At 45.3% G+C, this 19412-nt stretch overlaps 1 protein-coding gene across 1 annotated transcript in view; it reads left to right on the top strand.

Moving 5' to 3' along the window:
- Positions 1-14318, top strand: part of ANXA2 (annexin A2) — a 44928-nt gene extending 30610 nt beyond the window's left edge. Inside the window, exons 5-13 of the mRNA XM_081228038.1 lie at positions 1902-2015; positions 5326-5416; positions 6353-6432; positions 8021-8080; positions 10013-10106; positions 10701-10796; positions 11625-11683; positions 12811-12933; positions 13946-14318. Of these exons, the coding sequence (XP_081084164.1) occupies positions 1902-2015; positions 5326-5416; positions 6353-6432; positions 8021-8080; positions 10013-10106; positions 10701-10796; positions 11625-11683; positions 12811-12933; positions 13946-14005 (777 nt within the window). The 3' untranslated portion in view covers positions 14006-14318. The remainder of the gene's footprint in view (positions 1-1901; positions 2016-5325; positions 5417-6352; positions 6433-8020; positions 8081-10012; positions 10107-10700; positions 10797-11624; positions 11684-12810; positions 12934-13945) is intronic.
- Positions 14319-19412: the final 5094 nt, after the last annotated feature.

Genomic DNA, 19412 nt, shown 5'->3' with positions numbered 1-19412 from the left:
GTGTGGGCTTGGAACACACTTGGGTGTGGACACATAAGTGTACATAGAAATATAGAAGCCTGGATTTCGATTTCAGATGAGATATATGGAGAACAAAGCTCTCACATACCCTGTTGGAGGGATGATGTTACAGAATCATGATGGGTTTGGTGACCTCACAGGCTTCATGGTGGGCTGGGGACAACTCACTATCCTATGATTCTTGATACCTCTTAGCCCTGGGCTAAGGAGAATTATCACATTTTAAGAAAGATACATAAAATACTGGAGATACTTTCTGAAGGAAATCCTGAAAGCAGAACCTTATTGTTTGCATAATAAAGGAGAAGGCCCTGTATTGTAGAGTACTTTAACAACAGGGACCGAGGCCGCTTATGTGAGGGGCTTGAACAGCATGGGTACAGCTAGTAGAAGTGGACAGGAACTGGGACAGAGGGTCAATGTTATATTCCTTTCATGTTCAAGCAGATGCCAGGTTTCTCCATATAAGGAATGGTCATATTTTATTTGTCAAACATATCTGGACAAATATTCTTTGTTAAGTGCAAAGAAAGCCCTGTGCTTGACATTATGCGAAGCAGGAAGTTGGCTGCCCATAAGGAGTTTATTATAGAAGTGGAAGAAGTCAGTAGGTGCCCAAATGCTATTTGAAGTCTGAACAGAGAATGGGTAGAGGGGAGTGTCAGGGTAGGCTAAGTGTGGAATTACCTAACCTCAGAGTTCCACGCTGGAAAACTGGTGCTATAATTGGAAGGTGTAGCTTCTAAAGTTCTCTCCTAAGTGCTATGTGTTACTAGGACTTCAGGAAGCAGGAGGAAGTAGGTGATGAAAGGGTTGGGCCAGATGATTTCTAAGACCCATCTCAGTCCTCGACATCTGAATGATTTGAGAAGATTCTCTCTGAAGCAGGCTGCACATCACCTCTTAGAGCCTGCACATACCTCTAGGGGCTAAACATCGTAGATGCCATGGGTGCTGCTGGAAAGCAGGAGAGGAAGAGAGAAGAGGGGGGAAAAAGTGAAAAGAGAGACAAAAAATAATTGTAACAGGAGAGTTCAGCCATCACTCAGTGCCCATGATTTGTAGGAAATCTGATCCCCGAGGAAGCATCTGTCAAAGCCACATCGAATTGGGATATCTGTCTGCCTGTGTGGGTGCTGACTCAGGCCTCTGACTTGAAATCTGTCAGTGGATTTTAATGGTAACAGTGGGAACCTTGAAGAAACAATACACAGCAGGGAAGCCCAGCGGTGAATGGGGAGGGCTTTAGTCCCCACCATCTTGATAATACCATTCCAGTTTGGTATGGAACATAGGTTCTCTCGGTCTTAGGTGAAGTGTTTTGCATAGGAAAGCTTCATGAGATCACTTCTAGCCAAGGGGTGGGGGGCCTCTGGTTCCACCTGGAGACTTTCTGGAGCCACCTCTGCACAGCTGCACAAAACCTTTCACAGGAGGATACCAGCAGGCCACAAGGGTTCTGCTTCCTTGGAGGCTGCCCACTTTGATCACCTCCTTAGCAGGGGCCTTGACCCTAGAAAGTGCCCTGTCTTAAATAGGCTGTTACCACATGCGAGTGTAAGCATATTGTAAGCTGCATTCACTCACAGCTTTCTGAGACATTGCATGCTGCTCTGGTTTCCTTTTACTGACTGGACGAGAGGGCAAAATCAGCTTGGATTTTGGGGGATTTTACAGGAGGAAAGTCTGATCTTTCCATTTCTGACCTTTGGGTCTGCCAAAGGGAATGCGGTTGAAGGATACTTTGACCGAACACCCCAGAGTTGTCAAAGAATCACAACCTGCTTTACCAACACATGCCTCTATTTTTGTCTTACTAGTTTTAAAGGGAATGTTGGTTACCAACCAAGTTTTCCATGTTGTTGCCTGTTTTTCTGAAGGAACTTGCATCAGCACTGAAGTCAGCCTTGTCTGGCCACCTGGAGACAGTGATTTTGGGCCTATTGAAAACACCTGCTCAGTATGACGCTTCCGAGCTGAAAGCCTCCATGAAGGTAAACACGTGTGAGATGCAATCTCTGTCAAATCTGCCATTAATATTTGTGAATTACAGCTTCCTGAGTGTAATTAGGTGATTTTCAGTTATGTTGAATTCTCATTTGGAATCATTTTTTGGGAATGAACTGAAGCTATAAGGCTCAGGATTTGTACCAAAAATATTTCAATTACTTTTTTTAAGACTGTAAAGAAATTTCATGATGCAGAGAAGTCGGTTACCAGCTGCTACTGCTTGGCACCTGGGCAATTGGAATACCATTTAGAAAAACTACTTCCTTGATTACACTTCCTCTTTAAAAAAGATTTGTTATGATATTAAGGCAAAAGTAAAACTCATAGCTTTTGTTAAGTGAAGCTTAACAAAAATCTGCGTATGCCGTTTTGGTCGTTTCTTCTGACCTTCTCCTTGCTGGTCCCATTGTTTGATTCAAATTTTGGGCAAAATCAGAACATCACAGTGCACATAAAGGGTGATTTCAGATCGTGAATGGTTCCTGTGTTTTGTTCAAAGTATCAAGGCACATGCTACTGTCTTGTTTGTATTTTGCAAAGTTATTTTGAACATGGATTTTTTTAGGTTAAATTAGATAGTAAAAATTCCAGGTTGTAAGTTCCCCTGAATTTTGTGTGTACCTAAAACATCAAGTATTATATAAATGGAATAGATATATAAACATAAATGCATGTTTAATGGCAAAGCACAGAATCCTTTTCGTAAGTGTGCCTCCAACACTTTGAATAATCTGACACTGCCCTCTGCTGGTAAAACTGGGTAAAGCCTCAGAGTGGAGGGAAAGCTGTAGTTCTGATTTTTTATTCTAAGTCCGAGTGTGTTTTCTGTGATGCCACCATTTCTGAATTTTGGAGAGACGGAGCTGTAAGTCTGTCACCAGCTAATGTCACAGTTCAGTTGTCATCCCTTCCCCACAGAGCACCTCGAGAGGGAGGCAGCTTCCCACCGGGTATTTCCAGGGCCCAGAAGTTGATAGCTCAGGGCTGCTGAAAGATTTGCTCTGAAATCAGTTTTCCAGCTTGGCCCAAGCTGTGCTCAGTTTATTTGAGCAGACTTGCTCTGAGTTTTCTAAGTAGACTATATTGGACAGAATGATAAAATGTCAACAACACTTAATGATCCTGTTTAATAAAAAGAACACTGAAAACACTCAGTCTTGGGACCTTTGGAACCATGGATGAGCTGGCCTCTCCTGGGTTTCTTCTGACCATCATCACTTCAGATCAGTTTATCTTATTTTTGCCAAGAATTCATTTAGTTGTGATTTGTGCAATTCTATAAGTATCTATTACTAGGTATTAGTGACTTGAAACAGACCTGCTTGAGCTGTCAATCACCATTGTAATCTATGTAATTGGGCCCAATGAAAGGTGCTTTGACTGCTAAATCTTTGACCTTGTGCCAGCTCGTCCATTAGCTATCACAGCTGAGTACCCTTCTGAAATCCATAAAGCTTGGAGTCACATGAACTGAACTATGCTTTAAAAAAAAATATCTGTTTTGACTTCTGGCAATACCAGTGGCAATATCTGCCATATGTTACAGTAGACGTTGCCCTTGTGATGTGAACTGTGGACAGTCTGTGGAGAGCTTAGGCCAAGTTTGAAATTGCCAAGGTCACCTTTAAATATAGAGAAAAAATACTATTAGAATTCTCTGATATTAACATGGGTATATCAGTGATGAAAGAAAACAAATCTTCTATTTCTGTACCTGTTTTACGTTTCAACAGTGTCAGGATATAGCATTTCTTCCAATGCATGAGTTATTTTTAGACTATATTATATATCCTTGAGACTGAAAAACTGCCCCCTAAAATATTTGAAGATGCTTGGTAATCTCTTTATAATATCTGTATAGAATGTTGTGGAGACCTTTTGCTAAGAAGGGAAGAAATTTTGGCTTTGCCAGCACCTCTACAAATCATGATTAAAAACTCTGGGAGAAGAGGCCTTGGCTCAGATTAGATGAGGAATAAAATTCAAAATTAACTATTAACCTGAGGCTTAGCTTATATAAACCACTTTTTTAGGGGCATATAAACTCTAATAAGTTTAATTAATAGCTGACACACTTTTCATGTGGATAAGTAAGTTTCTTATTGTGTTAACACCTTATAATTGATTTACATTTTAAACAGTTGTAATTCTACTTAGTTCAAAGTGATATTTCCATACTCGGAAAGACAAGTATTAGAGAATCCTGATTATTAAATCTTGACTTTGATCATGAAGCCAGCTTTGAAATACAAGTTTCACTGGGTCCTTTCACGCTCTCTGGCATGCCAGCTCAAAAGTGTATATATTAAATTTGAATACATCACCCATCAAATTCTTATTCCTTAATAAAGTGTTGGTGTCTAGGTTTATCTGGCACTTCATTATTTCCTTTTGCTTCTCTAAAATGCCCGAAGAGTGCATCGCAATCAAGCAAAAATGGAAGTACAAGAATGAAATTTTTAACATTAACCCAATTTTACATTTCAAAGAGGTAAAGCTAAAAATTTTATCTTATCTATACCTTTCCCTCGTAAAAGACCTACTCCAATCTAACGATGCTGGCTGCAAATGACAGCATAAAATCTCTGTATTCCTTTGTTTTAAATTTCTGAGCAGAATTGTATAATAAAGAAATTATTTCTCATCTATTAAAGTAATGGCTGATTATTAGAGAAGTTGAAAAATGAAGAAACAGGGAGACGATAAAGTTATTCAGTTTATAAACCCATCGCCAAAAGGCAACCACTTTTAACATTTTGGTGTATTCCATTGCTGTCTCTTCCCATTTCACTATATATTTATATATAGTGGGAAAAAATTTTTTTAATATAGTGAGCTAAAAAAAACATGTCAGTTAAACCATCTTTTATTTTGATGAAGCTTTTTTTTTTTTTTTTTTTGCGTTACGCGGGCCTATCACTGCTGTGGCCTCTCCCGTTGCAGAGCACAGGCTCCGGACGCACAGGCTCAGCGGCCACGGCTCACGGGCCCAGCCGCTCCGCGGCATGTGGGATCTTCCCGGACCGGGGCACGAACCCGTGTCCCCTGCATCGGCAGGCGGACTCTCAGCCACTGCGCCACCAGGGAAGTCCATTGATGGAGCATTTTTTTAAAGGAATAGAATATAACTTTACCTTGTGCTGAGGAATGCAGTACAGATCCCTCAGGAGGAATGCAGGAAGGGGCGTGCTACACACCCCATCTGTGTGTGTAGTTTACCTGATTGAGATCAGGGAAGTGCGCTAATGGCCTGGAGGGCTTTCCCTGCTGATGTCTGCAATGTCTGGTTCGCAGGGGCTGGGGACCGATGAGGACTCCCTCATTGAGATCATCTGCTCAAGGACCAACCAGGAGCTGCAGGAAATCAACAGAGTCTACAAGGAAAGTGAGCAGCCCTACTTCTGTGGTACACCCTCTCAGCCCTGTTTCTGTGACCCCCATCCTGGCCTGCTGGGCTGGTGTTCAGGATAGGGTGCCTGGATTACTTGTGGAGAAATGCTTGCCATCTGGACCGTCCAGGGGTTTGCTCTGTCCCAGGTCCCTCTCCTCCATCTCCTAATGGCCTGGGTTTTGATGATTATATTCCCCTAGAACTAATACAAAAGGATATACAGGAGCGAAAGCAGAGAAAACAAACAAAAAAGGAAAAAAAGATATGATGGGGAGAAGTAGAAAGTATTTTACATGGATTTCTTGGAATGGGTGCTGTCCAGTTTCTGCTGAGGAGGTTCCTAGCTCTTGACTGTGGATCACTGTTGCAAGAGACACATGGACCTATGTGCACCAAGCAGTGTAGGAGACCTGGGTGGAGTAAATGATGCAGCTTACGTGTGTATGTGGTACGACTACATTTAAACATAGGTGCTATTTTGAATAATAAAGTACAAATTCATTGAAAAGTACTCTTTTAATTCTTACTAGTTTTTGCCATTGTGCATTTTCTCGATCAGTAGATAATAAACTGCATTGTGTATGTGTGTGTGTGTAGTCCTCCAAATTTTTTGATGATCCACATAAGTATAGTCAAGAAGTTTGGGAACCAGTATTTTAGCTACCCAGGAAGTCACTGACCAAAGGTGAGCTTGAGGATCCCTGGTCTGATCCTGCTCTGTGTGTCCCTTGTCACTGATAACTCTGGTTCTGATTTTATGAGGGTAAAAATCATTCTAGAGAGTCCACCTCCCTTGGGTGGGTATATCCATGCTGCCACAGCTGTTTCTGCTTTTTAGAGGCTTAGTGGGCAGGGGATAAGTGGGGTGGGTGGCTGGCTGGCTGCATAGGCAGGAAGCATCAAACCAGATGTGTTGTTTTGTTTTCCAAGTGTACAAGACCGATCTGGAGAAGGATATCGTTTCTGACACGTCTGGTGACTTCCGCAAGCTGATGGTCGCCCTGTCGAAGGTTGGTTTCCAGTTTATTTCTTGGTGCTTGCTTCCTCCCAAGGCAAGTTGCACACCTCATTTTGTACTTGGGAGCGAATTAACTCAATCCTCTGTGCCTGCATCAGGAATTCCAGCTGCATTTTCGACGGTGGGTTTGCACTGTCACTGCAGAGTTGTCATTTTTGTATAATAGGATTTCTTATCCTGCAAAACCGTATGGTCAGGTGGACTTTGGGGCCAGAGGAGGAAGAAGCGGCTCTCAGCTCCTGGCCTGGATTTATGTGCCAGCCCTCACTGTGACGCGGGGGAAGGTCATTTTGCCCCTATCTGTGGTCACATAGGACCCAGTGGCAAGTGACCCTCTTGTTTCTTTCACTTGCTTTCATTTCTTAAGAGACGGTTTGCCCAGGTAGTGGTTTCCCTGGAGAGGTCTTTGCTTGTTTACTGATGTTAACACATTAATGTGGATGAAAGGCGTTTCCTTCCTGAGTCTGAATTCTGACCCGAGTGCAGTTTAATGTGTATGAGCTGGGCGAGGGAAGAGGAATTTTCCCTGGGAACCCTGATGACAAATGGTCGATGGGCATGCTGTATCCTGCCCACACACCTCTCCATCACCATAACAACTCTGTACTGCCCTCCCCAGCTCTCTTCTCTACCACGTGCCCTGCATACACCCATCTTTTTTTTTTTTTTCGGTACGCGGGCCTCTCACTGTCGTGGCCTCTCCCGTTGCGGAGCACAGGCTCCGGACGCGCAGGCTCAGCGGCCATGGCTCACGGGCCTAGCCGCTCTGTGGCATGTGGGATCTTCCCGGACCGGGGCACGAACCCGTGTCCCCTGCCTCGGCAGGTGGACTCTCAACCACTGCGCCACCAGGAAAGCCCCCCACCCATCTTTTTGAAATCCACTTGCACCAAGCTCCTGATCAACAGACATTTCTGCTGCATCAAATCCAAACTCTCAACTGCCTTTAAGTGTCTTCTGTACGCTGGCCCTCCCTAACTTAGTCTTCTCACTAGGCTTCCCTCCCGCTCACCTTCTCCTCGGCTGGGCGCACATCACTCCCCTGTGCCGCTCCTCCTGTGCGGAATGGCTTCTCCTGCTTCCCAGTGCCATCCTCATCTGATGCAGCCTTTGCGCTTTGCCTCAGCTGTACCCCATTGTCCACAGATTTTGCTGACGATTCTGCCTGATAGATTTCTGCCTTCTTTTGCATTTCACGTCTACTTAGAGCCACAGATACTGTGTTGTTTTACCATTTATTCCATGTGTATTTCTCCATCTGGACTGTGAGCTCTCTGAAGGAAGGAGCTAATATCATTACCTTTTTTAGGGGGAGGAGGGTAGATTCTGTAAGGTGCTTAGCCCAGAACTGGGTAACAAGAGGGTATATAGCCCCCACTTCACTGCCTCAATTATTGTAACAATCCTTGGTCTTACCTAGACTTTTTCTTTTTAACCTAGACTTTTAAGTGAAGAAAAATTTCAAGAGGGTGTTTATTCAGTAAATAGTGGCTTACATGAGTTGGGGTGAAAATAACATTTTCAGTTTTAAAATGTACAAAGAAATACATTTGATGTTCTTTTTTTTTTTTTTCCTGTAGGGTCGAAGAGCAGAGGATGGCTCTGTCATTGATTATGAACTGATTGACCAAGATGCCCGGGTCAGTGCCAAGCTTCTTGGTGTTTGGGGTTTTGTTTCCTAGTCTCTGGATAGTGGGTATAGTTATCCATCCTGCATAACAAATAACCTCAAACTCAGTGGCTTAGAACAACAAGCATTTATTATCTCTCAGCTTCCGTGGGTCAGGAACTGGGAAGTGGCTCAGGACTTCTCCTGAGGTTGGAGACAAAATGTGGACCAGGGCTGCATCATCTGAGGGCCTGACAGCTTCAGGAGGATCTGCTTCCCAGATCACCCACCCATGTAGTCCCCCACCCATGTGACTGTTGGCAGGAGGCCTTACTCTTTCTTCACATGGGCCTCTCGAAGGGGTTGCTTGAGTGTCCTCACAGATGGCAGCTGGCTCTCCCCCGAGTGAGTGATCCAAGAGACACAGCGAGGAGGAAGCCAGGTGCCTTTTATGGTGTAAACTCAAGAGTCACACACACTGTCACTTCTGTCACACTCTGTTCATTAGAGGCGAGTCACTAGGTCTAGCTTCCAGTCAGTGGGAGGTGAAGTAGGCTCCACGTTTGGAAGGGAGGAATGTCAAAGAATTTGTGGGCTTCACTTTCACTTTCTGGAAGCTGTAGTTATAACAAGATATACCCTTATAATGCTGGTGTTAGTTACAGGATCAATTTCTGACTCACATTTGCTCATTTAGGCTTTGCTTGTTTCTGCAGGGTATGATGCTGGTGTTCACAAACACACACTAATAGAATTCACAACACAGAACAGTGGGAGGAGATGGTAGAGGCACAGGCAGGGACAGGAAGGCTTACTGCCCTTGGTGGTGGGGGAAGAGGTGAGAGGCAGAGGCCCTTCCTTCTTTACCGGCTGAATAGAACTTCTGCTGGTTCTCATTCCATAATCACCCAGAACTATTTGTGAAGCTGATTCAGATCACTGTGAACTACATGCCTTTCCCAGAGGGTCAACAGCTGTCTCGAAGTATTTCATAAGAGCTGAAGAACAAAATTAATTTTAATCCATTTTAGTTTTAAAATTCAGTATATTTCACATAGCCCACTTAGCAGGAGGTAGAAAAGTGTTTTTTAAATTTATTTTTTATTAAATTTATTTATTTATTTATTTATGGCTGCGTTGGGTCTTCTTTGCTGCGCCGGCTTCTGTTGTTGCGGAGCATGGTCTCTACGCGCACGGGCTTCAGTAGTTGTGGCTCCCGGGCTCTAGAGCTCAGGCTCAGTAGTTGTGGCGCACAGCCTTAGTTGCTCCGCGGCATGTGGAATCTTCCCGGACCCAGGGCTCGAACCCGTGTCCCCTGCATTGGCAGGCGGATTCTTAACTGCTGCGCCACCAGGGAAGCCCCTAGAAAAGGGTTTTGCAACTCCCAGATAGTGGATGGTCACTGAATAAGTATCGGCTCTTGCATAAGCCTTTCTCCCTCCTTCTCTGCCATTCTTAGCATTACTTATAGCCCCTAAATTTTCCAGAAACTGAAAATGTGATTGGACCAGCTTTTTTTTTCTTTCAGCTCCATCATTTCCGGAGTCTCTAAGAATTCTGGGGGTGGGTATGTGACTTGTAGCTGTCTTTAGTAGATGAACATTAGTTTATGTGCTATTGAACGTCCCAAATGGAGGAGAGCTGGAAGTGCTAATGAGCATTGGCTTGTCCTTCTGTATATGAGTAGAGGTTCTTGGTCATCCCTTCGGTGTTCAGGGAAGGAGATTTCTACAGCATCACCCTCACGAACACAACCTACTGTTATGCTGTATGTCTGTGCTTCAGGAAGACTGCTCTTAAGACTTTTGACCTAAATAGCACATTTTTCCTGTGTCTGCAGTGCAATTGTCCTTTCTCATTTGGCATTCTGCATGTATAGGTTTTGGGGTTTTGTGCATGACGCGTTTTTAACGACCTTGCTCTGGATTGTGGAATTAACTTTTGTGGTCGGTTGTGCTCGTAGGATCTCTATGATGCTGGCGTGAAGAGGAGAGGAACTGATGTTCCCAAGTGGATCAGCATCATGACCGAGCGGAGTGTGTGCCACCTCCAGAAAGGTGAGTGCTGTGCTGGAGAGGTCTTAGAGCCCCAGGGCCAAAACGGAGGGCCCTCTCAAGTGGGCCAGTTGGGTGTCTGTGTTGGGGCTCGGGTCTGCCAAAACAGAGTACACTCCCCACTTTGTACCCTCTAATCTCACCCATTTTTCCTCACCAAGTCCATTCAACCTTCTTTCCCATTTTGGATCATTTTTTTCCCCTAAATACTCTTCACGTTTGGTGCTTTATTGTGCTGCCTCTTCTCGTCGGGATCATTTTATCTTGCCACATCTGTTGAAGTAATGGACTTAGTTGGGTGCTATGTACTGTTTCTCGTGGCCCAGATAAAGTGGGTTCCACGCCGGAGAGATGAAGATGGTCAAAATATGTGTCTGGGGCAGTGCCATTTAGGACAGGTGCATGGTACGGCTGTCCCAGGGCAACTGGTACAGTGTCAGCTCCGGTCTGCGTGGCAATCCCTAACCTTCTAGGATGCTATGATTATCATCATCTTTTTTTTGTGTGTGTGTGTGTGTGATGCATAACCGTGTGGGTAACCATTGATAGCTTTGACTAGTGGCTCTGTTATAATAATTATCTGTTGCTTTTCTTTAGTATTTGAAAGGTACAAGAGCTACAGCCCTTATGACATGCTGGAGAGCATCAAGAAGGAGGTTAAAGGAGACCTGGAAAACGCTTTCCTGAACCTAGGTAAGCAGGTGTGGCCCCCCCATCCCTAGTGGACATCAGCTTTCAGTCAGCTAGCTGTGCTGAAGCAGAAGTAACAAATGGCCATCCTGTTAATTCAAGTGGCTTTGGGAGGCATGGCTTCTTTACATGATTTGGGTAGTTTCATAATCTTCACCGTATGAATTTAAGATACGGAACTGAGGAAGGGCTTACGTTGGTAGAATGGAGCGTTGCCCAGGAGGAATAAGATAACCAGAGAAAGGGCTCTCTCCATTGGGGGAACTCACACATCCATTTGGGTTTCTGCATTGCTCAGAGCCCCCTGGTTTAAGAGCACAGTGGGGGGCTTCCCTGGTGGTGCAGTGGTTAAGAATCTGCCTGCCAATGCAGGGGACATGGGTTCGAGCCCTGGTATGGGAGGATCCCATGTGCCGCGGAGCAACTAAGCCCGTGTGCCACAACTACTGAGCCTGTGCTCTAGAGCCCGTGAGCCACAACTACTGAGCCCGTGGGCCTAGAGCCCGTGCTCCCCAACAAGAGAAGCCACCCCAATGAGAAGCCTGCGCACTGCAATGAAGTGGCCCCCGCTCGCTGCAACTAGAGGAAGCCCGCCTACAGCAATAAAGACCCAGCACAGCCAAAAATAAATAACATATAAATTTATTTAAAAAAAGAAAAAGAAAAAGCACAGCTGGCTGATTCAGAGGATTCCTGGTTTTCCCTGAGCGTTTCCCATTTTGCAGAGCCCATTCCTGTTACGCCTGGTCATCTGGTGGTGCCCCAGGTCAGGGCTTCACCCCCCACTGGTGGAGGAGAGAGGAGTTACTGACCCTTTTCTTCTCTCCACAGTCCAGTGCATTCAGAACAAGCCCCTGTATTTTGCTGACAGACTGTACGACTCCATGAAGGTAAGGGCAACTGGCCGAGAGGTCCGTGTTTCCACACTAGGCTTTTTCTTCCTTTGTGCCCCAGACTAAGGCTTCTGACTAGCGGATGGAGGAAGGGACCCCACTGTCTAGGTGCAGGAACACACTAGTCAGCTTTGCTTTTACGTGACAGGTGAGAAAACCACAAATCTGTCTTCTGTTTCTCCCAACTACTTGAACACGTGTTTGTGTACAGGTAGAAAGCAAAGTGCCACGGGAGAGAGAAAATGCCAGATGGTGATCATGTCAGATTCCTGTTCAGATTTCTCAGTGATTCCCTCCTGGTACCCCAGAGTAAGGACAAACAAGGAAGAGAGGTTATTAAGCAACCACTAGGCAGTAGGCATTGTGCTACTTACTTTATCTTAAATCATTACCAAAAAACCTTTGAGGCTTGTGTGACTATTTTCTTTCTAGATGAGGAGAATGGAGCTTGGAAAGCTTCAGCTTGCTTGAGGTTACATAGCCAAACTTGAACTTGGGTCTGTCTGACTCCAAAGCCAGCCCTGCAGTTTTCCCTTAAATGGACTGTCTCTTCCCACAGTCCCATCCCTTTTTCCATGCCTTAGATGTGCCTTGTGCTCTATGGCTTCCAGGCCCTTGCCGCTTCTTCCTGGGTCACCCCCTTGTCCACACTGCCTCTCTCCCATCTCCCCAGACCGGTTAGTTCCATGTCAAGTATGGCCCGTTCTCTGGTCTGAGGTTCTGGATGTAAACTTTAGTGGTCCTTATTGCTTGTATCATTCAAAATGGCATAGAGCCATGGTGAGCGTGGTAGCATGTGCCCTCTAAGCCCCCGAGAGCCAGGAGCTTTGTGTTACGTACGTAAACTCACGCACTTCCTGACCTGAGCCTTGCAGTGGTTAGCGCTCAGTTCACGTTTACTGAATGTACGGCATTGGGGCTTTGTGCCGATTTCATGCTGGTGTGTTTGGACTTCCAAGGCGCTCATTGCTCTTAAGGGAGCAGTTTTGTGGTTATTTCTGCAGTCTCTTAGAGGGCGGCTTCAGGAGCCCAAATCAGTTCCATGTGCAGGAGAACTCACTAGACTCTTCTAATGATTAACATTGTCAGCGAATTGTAACTTGGAGCGTAAATTTGACTTTCAGGGCAAGGGAACTCGCGATAAGGTCCTGATTAGAATCATGATCTCCCGCAGTGAAGTGGACATGTTGAAAATTAGATGTGAATTCAAGAAAAAGTACGGCAAGTCCCTGTACTACTACATTCAGGTAAGGCCCCACCTGACCATCAGAGAGAGGGCTGGGAGTCCTGGGCAGGTGCCTGTCAGAACAATGGCAGAATGGCGGTTTTCTGTTTTCCAACTCCCCGGGGAAGAGATGCTAGTCATCAAATATCAGGGATTTATTTTGAAAGTGCTATTAGGATTTGTCCTGGAATCTTACAGAATCAGGCAAATATTTCATATTTCCCACACCTATTCTGCAGTGACAGCTGGTGCCCATGACAGTGATCCTGCAAGACTTGCTGACGTCCTGAAAAGACTGAGATCAATTTAATCTACGTTTTATTCTATTTCCATTTCTTGAAACTCCTCTGTGATAAGCCTGGCAATATTTCCTCACCCAGAACTCCCATCTCTCCCCTCCCCATTTAGCCTGTCCCTGTTTTGGAGGGATGGAGTGTTCGTATATAAGGAGCAATTGCCTTCACCGTGGTCCCTCCCACTGTGTTTAATTCAGACAGATATTGCAAACCCCTCTTTCTGAAAGATCCTGAAAATTTCAATGTCGTGTCAGTGGTTACCAGGGATGAATTTTTTAGAGCTGGCTTTGCTATAACTAGGTTTACTAGGGCATATGTTTAAAATTCAGGGAGCATTTAGACTCAGTAATTATTTCCTTAACTCATCAGCTTATTCCCACGTGACTTTAAGAGTCCATGAAACAACACAGGCAGGCAGGAAGGTGCCTCGCGTGTCTTCTCTGGAAGGATGCGGGCCAGGGAGAAAACGGGTGGTGTTTGCAGGACCTCAGTGCAGGAGGAGACTGGGTTCTGTCCTCTGGTCACTTACCGTGTTAATCCCCAGGACCCTGTGTTCTCTCTACCCTTGTGGCAATAATCTCCCCTGGGCCACGATCCCTGAGGGTCCTCTGATGGTTTGGGTGTGTCTGGGCAGGTCCCACAGAGGCTCCATGTGCCGTGGGCCTGCTTGTGTGTTTCTGCAGAGTGTGGGTCTTTCTCCTGACCCTGAATTTCTTTTTTCTCCTTGGCCACTTATAGCAAGACACCAAGGGTGACTACCAGAAAGCGCTGCTGTACCTGTGCGGTGGGGATGACTGAAGCCCGCAATGGCCCAAGGGTCCAGGACGGCTGCTCTGCGCTCCCAGCTAACAGATCTACACAATCAGCATGTGGCTAACAATCCCCTTGTGCCCATCCCTGGGAGGATGACATTAGTGCTGCCCACCCCACCTGCTCCACCCTTAGTTTAGTTGCCTAAGCATTACCTGGCTTTCTGGTCTAGTCTCTCTTTTCAGTCAAAGAAATGAACATTCCAGGGAATTGGAAGTGAAATCTATGATGTGAAACACTTTGCCTTTTGAGTACTGTGTCGTAAACAGATGAATAAACTGAATTTTTACTTTAGGAACAAGTACTTTGTTGACCTTGCTCTCAATTTAATTGTTTCAAAATCAAACATGCTTAAGGGTTGTATTGTTTGGCTGGTAAGGCTGTCCCCTTGAGGAAGAAAGCTCTAGAAAGGAGCTGTCCGATATAGTAGCTGCTCTCCAGATGCGGCTATTTACATTTAAATTTATTTAAACGAAATAATTAAAAGGTCATTTCCTCAGTCAAGCTATCCACATTTCAGATATTCACTATCCACGTGTGGTTAGCACCTAGTGTATTGGACAGCACAGGCAGAGTACATTTTCATTATAATAGAAGGTTCTATTGCACAGGGGATGATAGTACCTATGGGGGGAAAAATGCCAGAATGACCCCTTCATCTGCTCATCTTTATACAGGTAAGTTAGGTGAAAAGAAGCTGCAGGGGCCTCAAACTGGGAAAAGGGTAGGATGGTGTGGTAGACTCCATTTAGCAAATATTGCAAGTATTCCCATAAGAATTACAGAAATAAGTAACATCCTGCCCCAGCCTCGAGGGCTCACCTGTCAGAGTCAGGCTACAGCATCCTTATACAGGTGGTGTAACAAAAGCAGACGGGCACACAGAGAAGAAAGCGATTGGCTTTGCCTGGGAGGATTGAGAAAGATGACCCAGAGAAGAAAACATCTGAGCCATGCCCTGATATCTAAGGGGAAGTATTACAGCTGGGAGGAAGCTCTCCACGAGCATTCTTATGGTTCTGATAAAGGTAATTCATACACCTGGTTCACATTTCAAAAGTCACACAGAGTCTATGCAGTGAAAATTACATCTCCCTCCCACTCTCTTCCCAACCAGCCAGGGGGCCTTCCTAGAGTCAGCGTGGTTTCTGGTCCTTCCTTCCATGGATAGGCTGTGTACTAAACAGGCGTGTGTGTTGATGTACCTGCCTCCGCTCACAAGGTGAAGGTGCTGTTCATTGGCTTCTAGCCCAGGACCCTGAAGATGGCTTGCTCATACAGGTACCTCCCCTAAGCTGGGGGTAGGGCTGGGGCAGTGTTGATGACTATCCCCAAATTCTTACACTACATTTCCTCCTCGTAAAGGATGCTGTGTCAGTCACTAATTCTTGACACCTGGCTGATGTTGGATGCACTTAGTGGCCTGCAGGGACTAGGCAGGTAGTGGAAATGCAGGTGTGAAATGGGCTGGTTGGACAGAAGTGGGGAGTCTGGAGAATGGAGAACACCTGCCCCACTTTCAGCCCCCAGATCCAATGAAAACAGCACCACGATAACCAAAAGATATGCATCTGTGGACTGATTGATTTGCTATTTTGACCTTTGGCAAACTTGCTGTAGAAACTCAGATGGAACATGGCTCTTCAGTCACTAGGCCCATAAAGTGCCCGTAAGGCCACTGAGATACTCTTTAAAATGCAAGTTAGGCAAAAAATAGTGTGTTTCCTCAAATGTCTCTTCCGATGCATATTAGATGTGATGCCTCCGATCCCAGAATATACTTTTCCGCATGCTTGGGGCAGAGTTCAAGGAACTGCATAAGAAGCGGGGAATTTCTGTTTCCCCGCACATTCTGGTGTTGACCTCAGAACTGATCGGGCTCTGCGACTTCCCTGGCAGTCCAGTGGTTGAGACTCCATGCTCCCAATGCAGGGGGCACAGGTTCGATCCCTGGTTGGGGAACTAAGACCCTGCACACCGCATGGTGCGGCCATGAAAAAAAGAAAAAAAACAGATTGGGCTGAGCGGTGTTTCAGATCACGAAGTATTCAGGCTGTTTCTTCCCACCACGCAATGCGTTTCATGCAGCAGAGGGAAAGGTGGTGGAAAGAGAAGGCAGGGCCGGGCAGCCAGGGTGTGGGCAGGCTCCTGCTGTCGCCCTGCCCAGGGTAGCCTGGCCACTGGTCTGGCTGCTCTGGACCCTCCAGCAGGCATGAGGGAACATCCAAAAGGCAGCTTGGCGAAAGGAAGGCCACCAGAGAACCATTCCAAATGCTGCCTCCTGTCTCCCCTGAATGGAACAATGGCTGTCTAGTGTTTTCCAAAACTGACAGAAAGGGCCCTTGGAATTTGGCTTCGTATTCTGGATTCCAGCTTGTCCTCCACAGTTAAGCTGTCCAAACCATTTCTTTTTTTTTTTTAATTAAATTAAATTATTTATTTGGTGGCGCCGGGTCTTGCTTGCAGCAGGCGGGCTCCTTAGTTGCAGCATGCGTGTGGGATCTAGTTCCCTGACCAGGGATCGAACCCGGACCCCCTGCATTGGAGACGCAGTGGAGTCCTAACCACTGCTTTACCAGGGAAGTCCCCAAACCGTTTCTTGAAGTAAAGAACCATCTGGAGATTTGACTATTCTCCCAATTTTACTTTGTAAAGAGAAGGAAAAGGGAATGTGGCAGGCTTAACAATGGCAGCTGATAATAAGAACTGTGTATTCTTTGAGGAGTTAAAGGTAAATGCATGCTAGTCATGGAAACTTATTAAACTATGATTGTGAGCAAGAAGATACGATTTTTTTTCTCCCTGACCTGTGTGGTGGAGCAGGACAGGACTGTCACATTGCACAGCTCCAGACGGCACCCTTCACATTGTAGCCTATGTGAATGGTATGTCCCCTGGATTTACGCAGTGCACAATCTGAGCGGCCATACATGACAGCCCTATATGGTGACCCTAGGTGTGTGTGAGATGGCCTAGTAAGCCTTTTTGTCACATTGTTGGCTTCCAAATTAGAGTTGGAAGACAAATCTTACTTAGAAACAGGTGGCTAAATCTTGTCTTTTCCACAGACTCTTGATCTTTGGACCCATCTTACTGGGCTATGCATCAATGACTATGCATATGAATCTTCCCAGTATCTGAAGTTCCTGTGGCGTAAATTATTAGTAAAGATAGCTAGAGCAGGGGAAACCAGGCTCACAAAGTGGCTGCGTTTAGCAAGAAAAATGATTTGAGGACAGAAATCTTTTAAATCAATTTTTAGTCTTTAAATGACTCCAGTCTCCAGGCCTCTCCCCACGTTTTGACAAACGGCTTTGCCTTCTTACCCACATTAGTTTATCTGACCTCCTTTTTCCATCAACTACCAAAATGAAAACTCCGCTGCAAGAGAGAGGGAGCAATTTTAAACATCCCTTAGCAATGAGGCAGAACATGCTATAGCCATCAAGTTCTAGTTGTTCATTCTATTTATTGAAAAAAGCCTGTAGCCTGATTTCTTTTATGCGAGTACATTTGAGCAAGCAAAGTTTATAGAGATGACTTATCTCATTACATTAGAAGAGTGATTTGCTATCTCAGCATCTATAAGCAATTTTAACAGACATTTCTGGATGAAGAAAAGCTTTTGTAAATATATGCGAAAGACACGATTTCATCAAGCATTAAATTGGAGGTGCCCCGAAAAAATATTACATTTGTGCATTCAATTAGCTTGATTGTGGCTGAATTTTGTCCACTGAAGGAAGCATTCCTACAGAAAAACAGGAGCATTCCCTATGTCAGCAGGTTTCTTGAAACAGAAAAGACACTTTCCCTTTTGCAAGTCCTCTTTTGCATTTGTGCTGTTCCCAGCTATGCGTCCCTAATCAGCCTGCTCAGTCTCGTTCTCCACAGTAGAGGGTAAGGGGGGAGCGAACCAGGAGCCACGTTATCTAGGCCTTAGAGAAATCCCAACCCAACGATTCCAACATTAAATAGCCTGCATCTAGTCTGAAAGCTAGGCAAGCTCTGGGCAAAACTGGGGCGGGTCAAGGATGGACTTAAGTTCTCCAAACTTCCCTTCCTGGTCTCTGCAGGGCCTCTCCTTTCAGGGTCTGTGGGATGCTGTTTAAATCTTGGTAGGGCTGTTAGCCCATGTCTCTTTCCTGGAAGTAAGTGTATAGGGTCAGCTTTATCTTGGAAGGAAGGCTTTGTTCCCATATTACGGGAATGAACGGGGCTAGTGAAGAAATGGGAGAATGGTTGGGATTCAAGAGGGCTTTCTTGGACCCCTGAAATCACAGTAAAGAAGTGAGCTAAGGGCTTCCCTGGTGGCACAGTGGTTGAGAGTCCGCCTGCCAATGCAGGGGACACGGGTTTGTGCCCCGGTCCAGGAAGATCCCACGTGCCGCGGAGCGGCTGGGCCCGTGAGCCATGGCCGCTGATCCTGCGTGTCCGGAGCCTGTGCTCTGCAACGGGAGAGGCCACAGCAGTGAGAGGCCCGCGTACCGCAAAAAAAAAAAGAAAAAAGAAGTGAGCTAAGTATTTAGGGTGATCACTAGCCCTTCCCTGCAATCCTTGCTGTTCTGTAGTTGAACCATCAGCTTTATATTAATAAGAAACAAACCAGAAAGGACATGATATGTCAGTGGAACCTGGTGTGGAGGTGGCTTGTTAAACAGTAGGTGAGGACAAATTACAACTTTCCCAGCTGTAATCCATTAGAGCCCAAGGCTATCGTACTTCCAAGCACATTTCTAAAGATTAATACAAGGCTTAGCAAGGAGTTTGGATCAGGAATACAGAAATATTTCAAACAAGTTTTAGGTTTCTATATCAGTGAGGTTGCCAGATTTCTTGGATTCTTGAGCTTTGGAAAACCATTTTGGTCTTAAAGGATCACCTTTGTCCTAATAGATATGAACTCATCTATGACTAGGAAAAATTTTAAAGTCCAGAGTTGGTCAGGTAATACAGGATCTCTCAGTCATTCACTTATTCACTTATTGACTTATTAATGTATTCAGTAGGCAAGCTACTATATGCTGGTGACTGAACTAATCACCGAGGATTGGAAGAAGAACAAGGCAACGCTGACCATGCAGAATAATAAGGGCTGTGATGGAGGCACAGGTGAGATGCTTGGGGGTGGGGTCCAGAGTAAACTATTCTCACCTAGGATAAAGCATCTGGAAAGGTTTGGGGAGAGGCAATCCTTAAAGCAGGAATTTTTTTTTTTTTTTGGTATTTTTTTCCTGACATACAGGAGGAATACAGAATCACTGTAAAAAGTTAAAAAATACAGAAAAGTATAAAGGAGAAAATCTGAATCACCTGGAACTCCAACTAGAACAAACCACCGTTAACATTTTGGCAGGACGACTTGTTTGAGACTGAGCTCTTGTTTCCTTGGCAG

Source organism: Mesoplodon bidens (genome assembly GCF_964165515.1).
Source record: "Mesoplodon bidens genome assembly, chromosome: 3".
Classification (NCBI taxonomy): Eukaryota; Metazoa; Chordata; class Mammalia; order Artiodactyla; family Ziphiidae; genus Mesoplodon; species Mesoplodon bidens.
The sequence above is the reverse complement of the archived record's forward strand: the minus strand, read 5'-3'. Positions and strand labels throughout refer to the sequence as shown.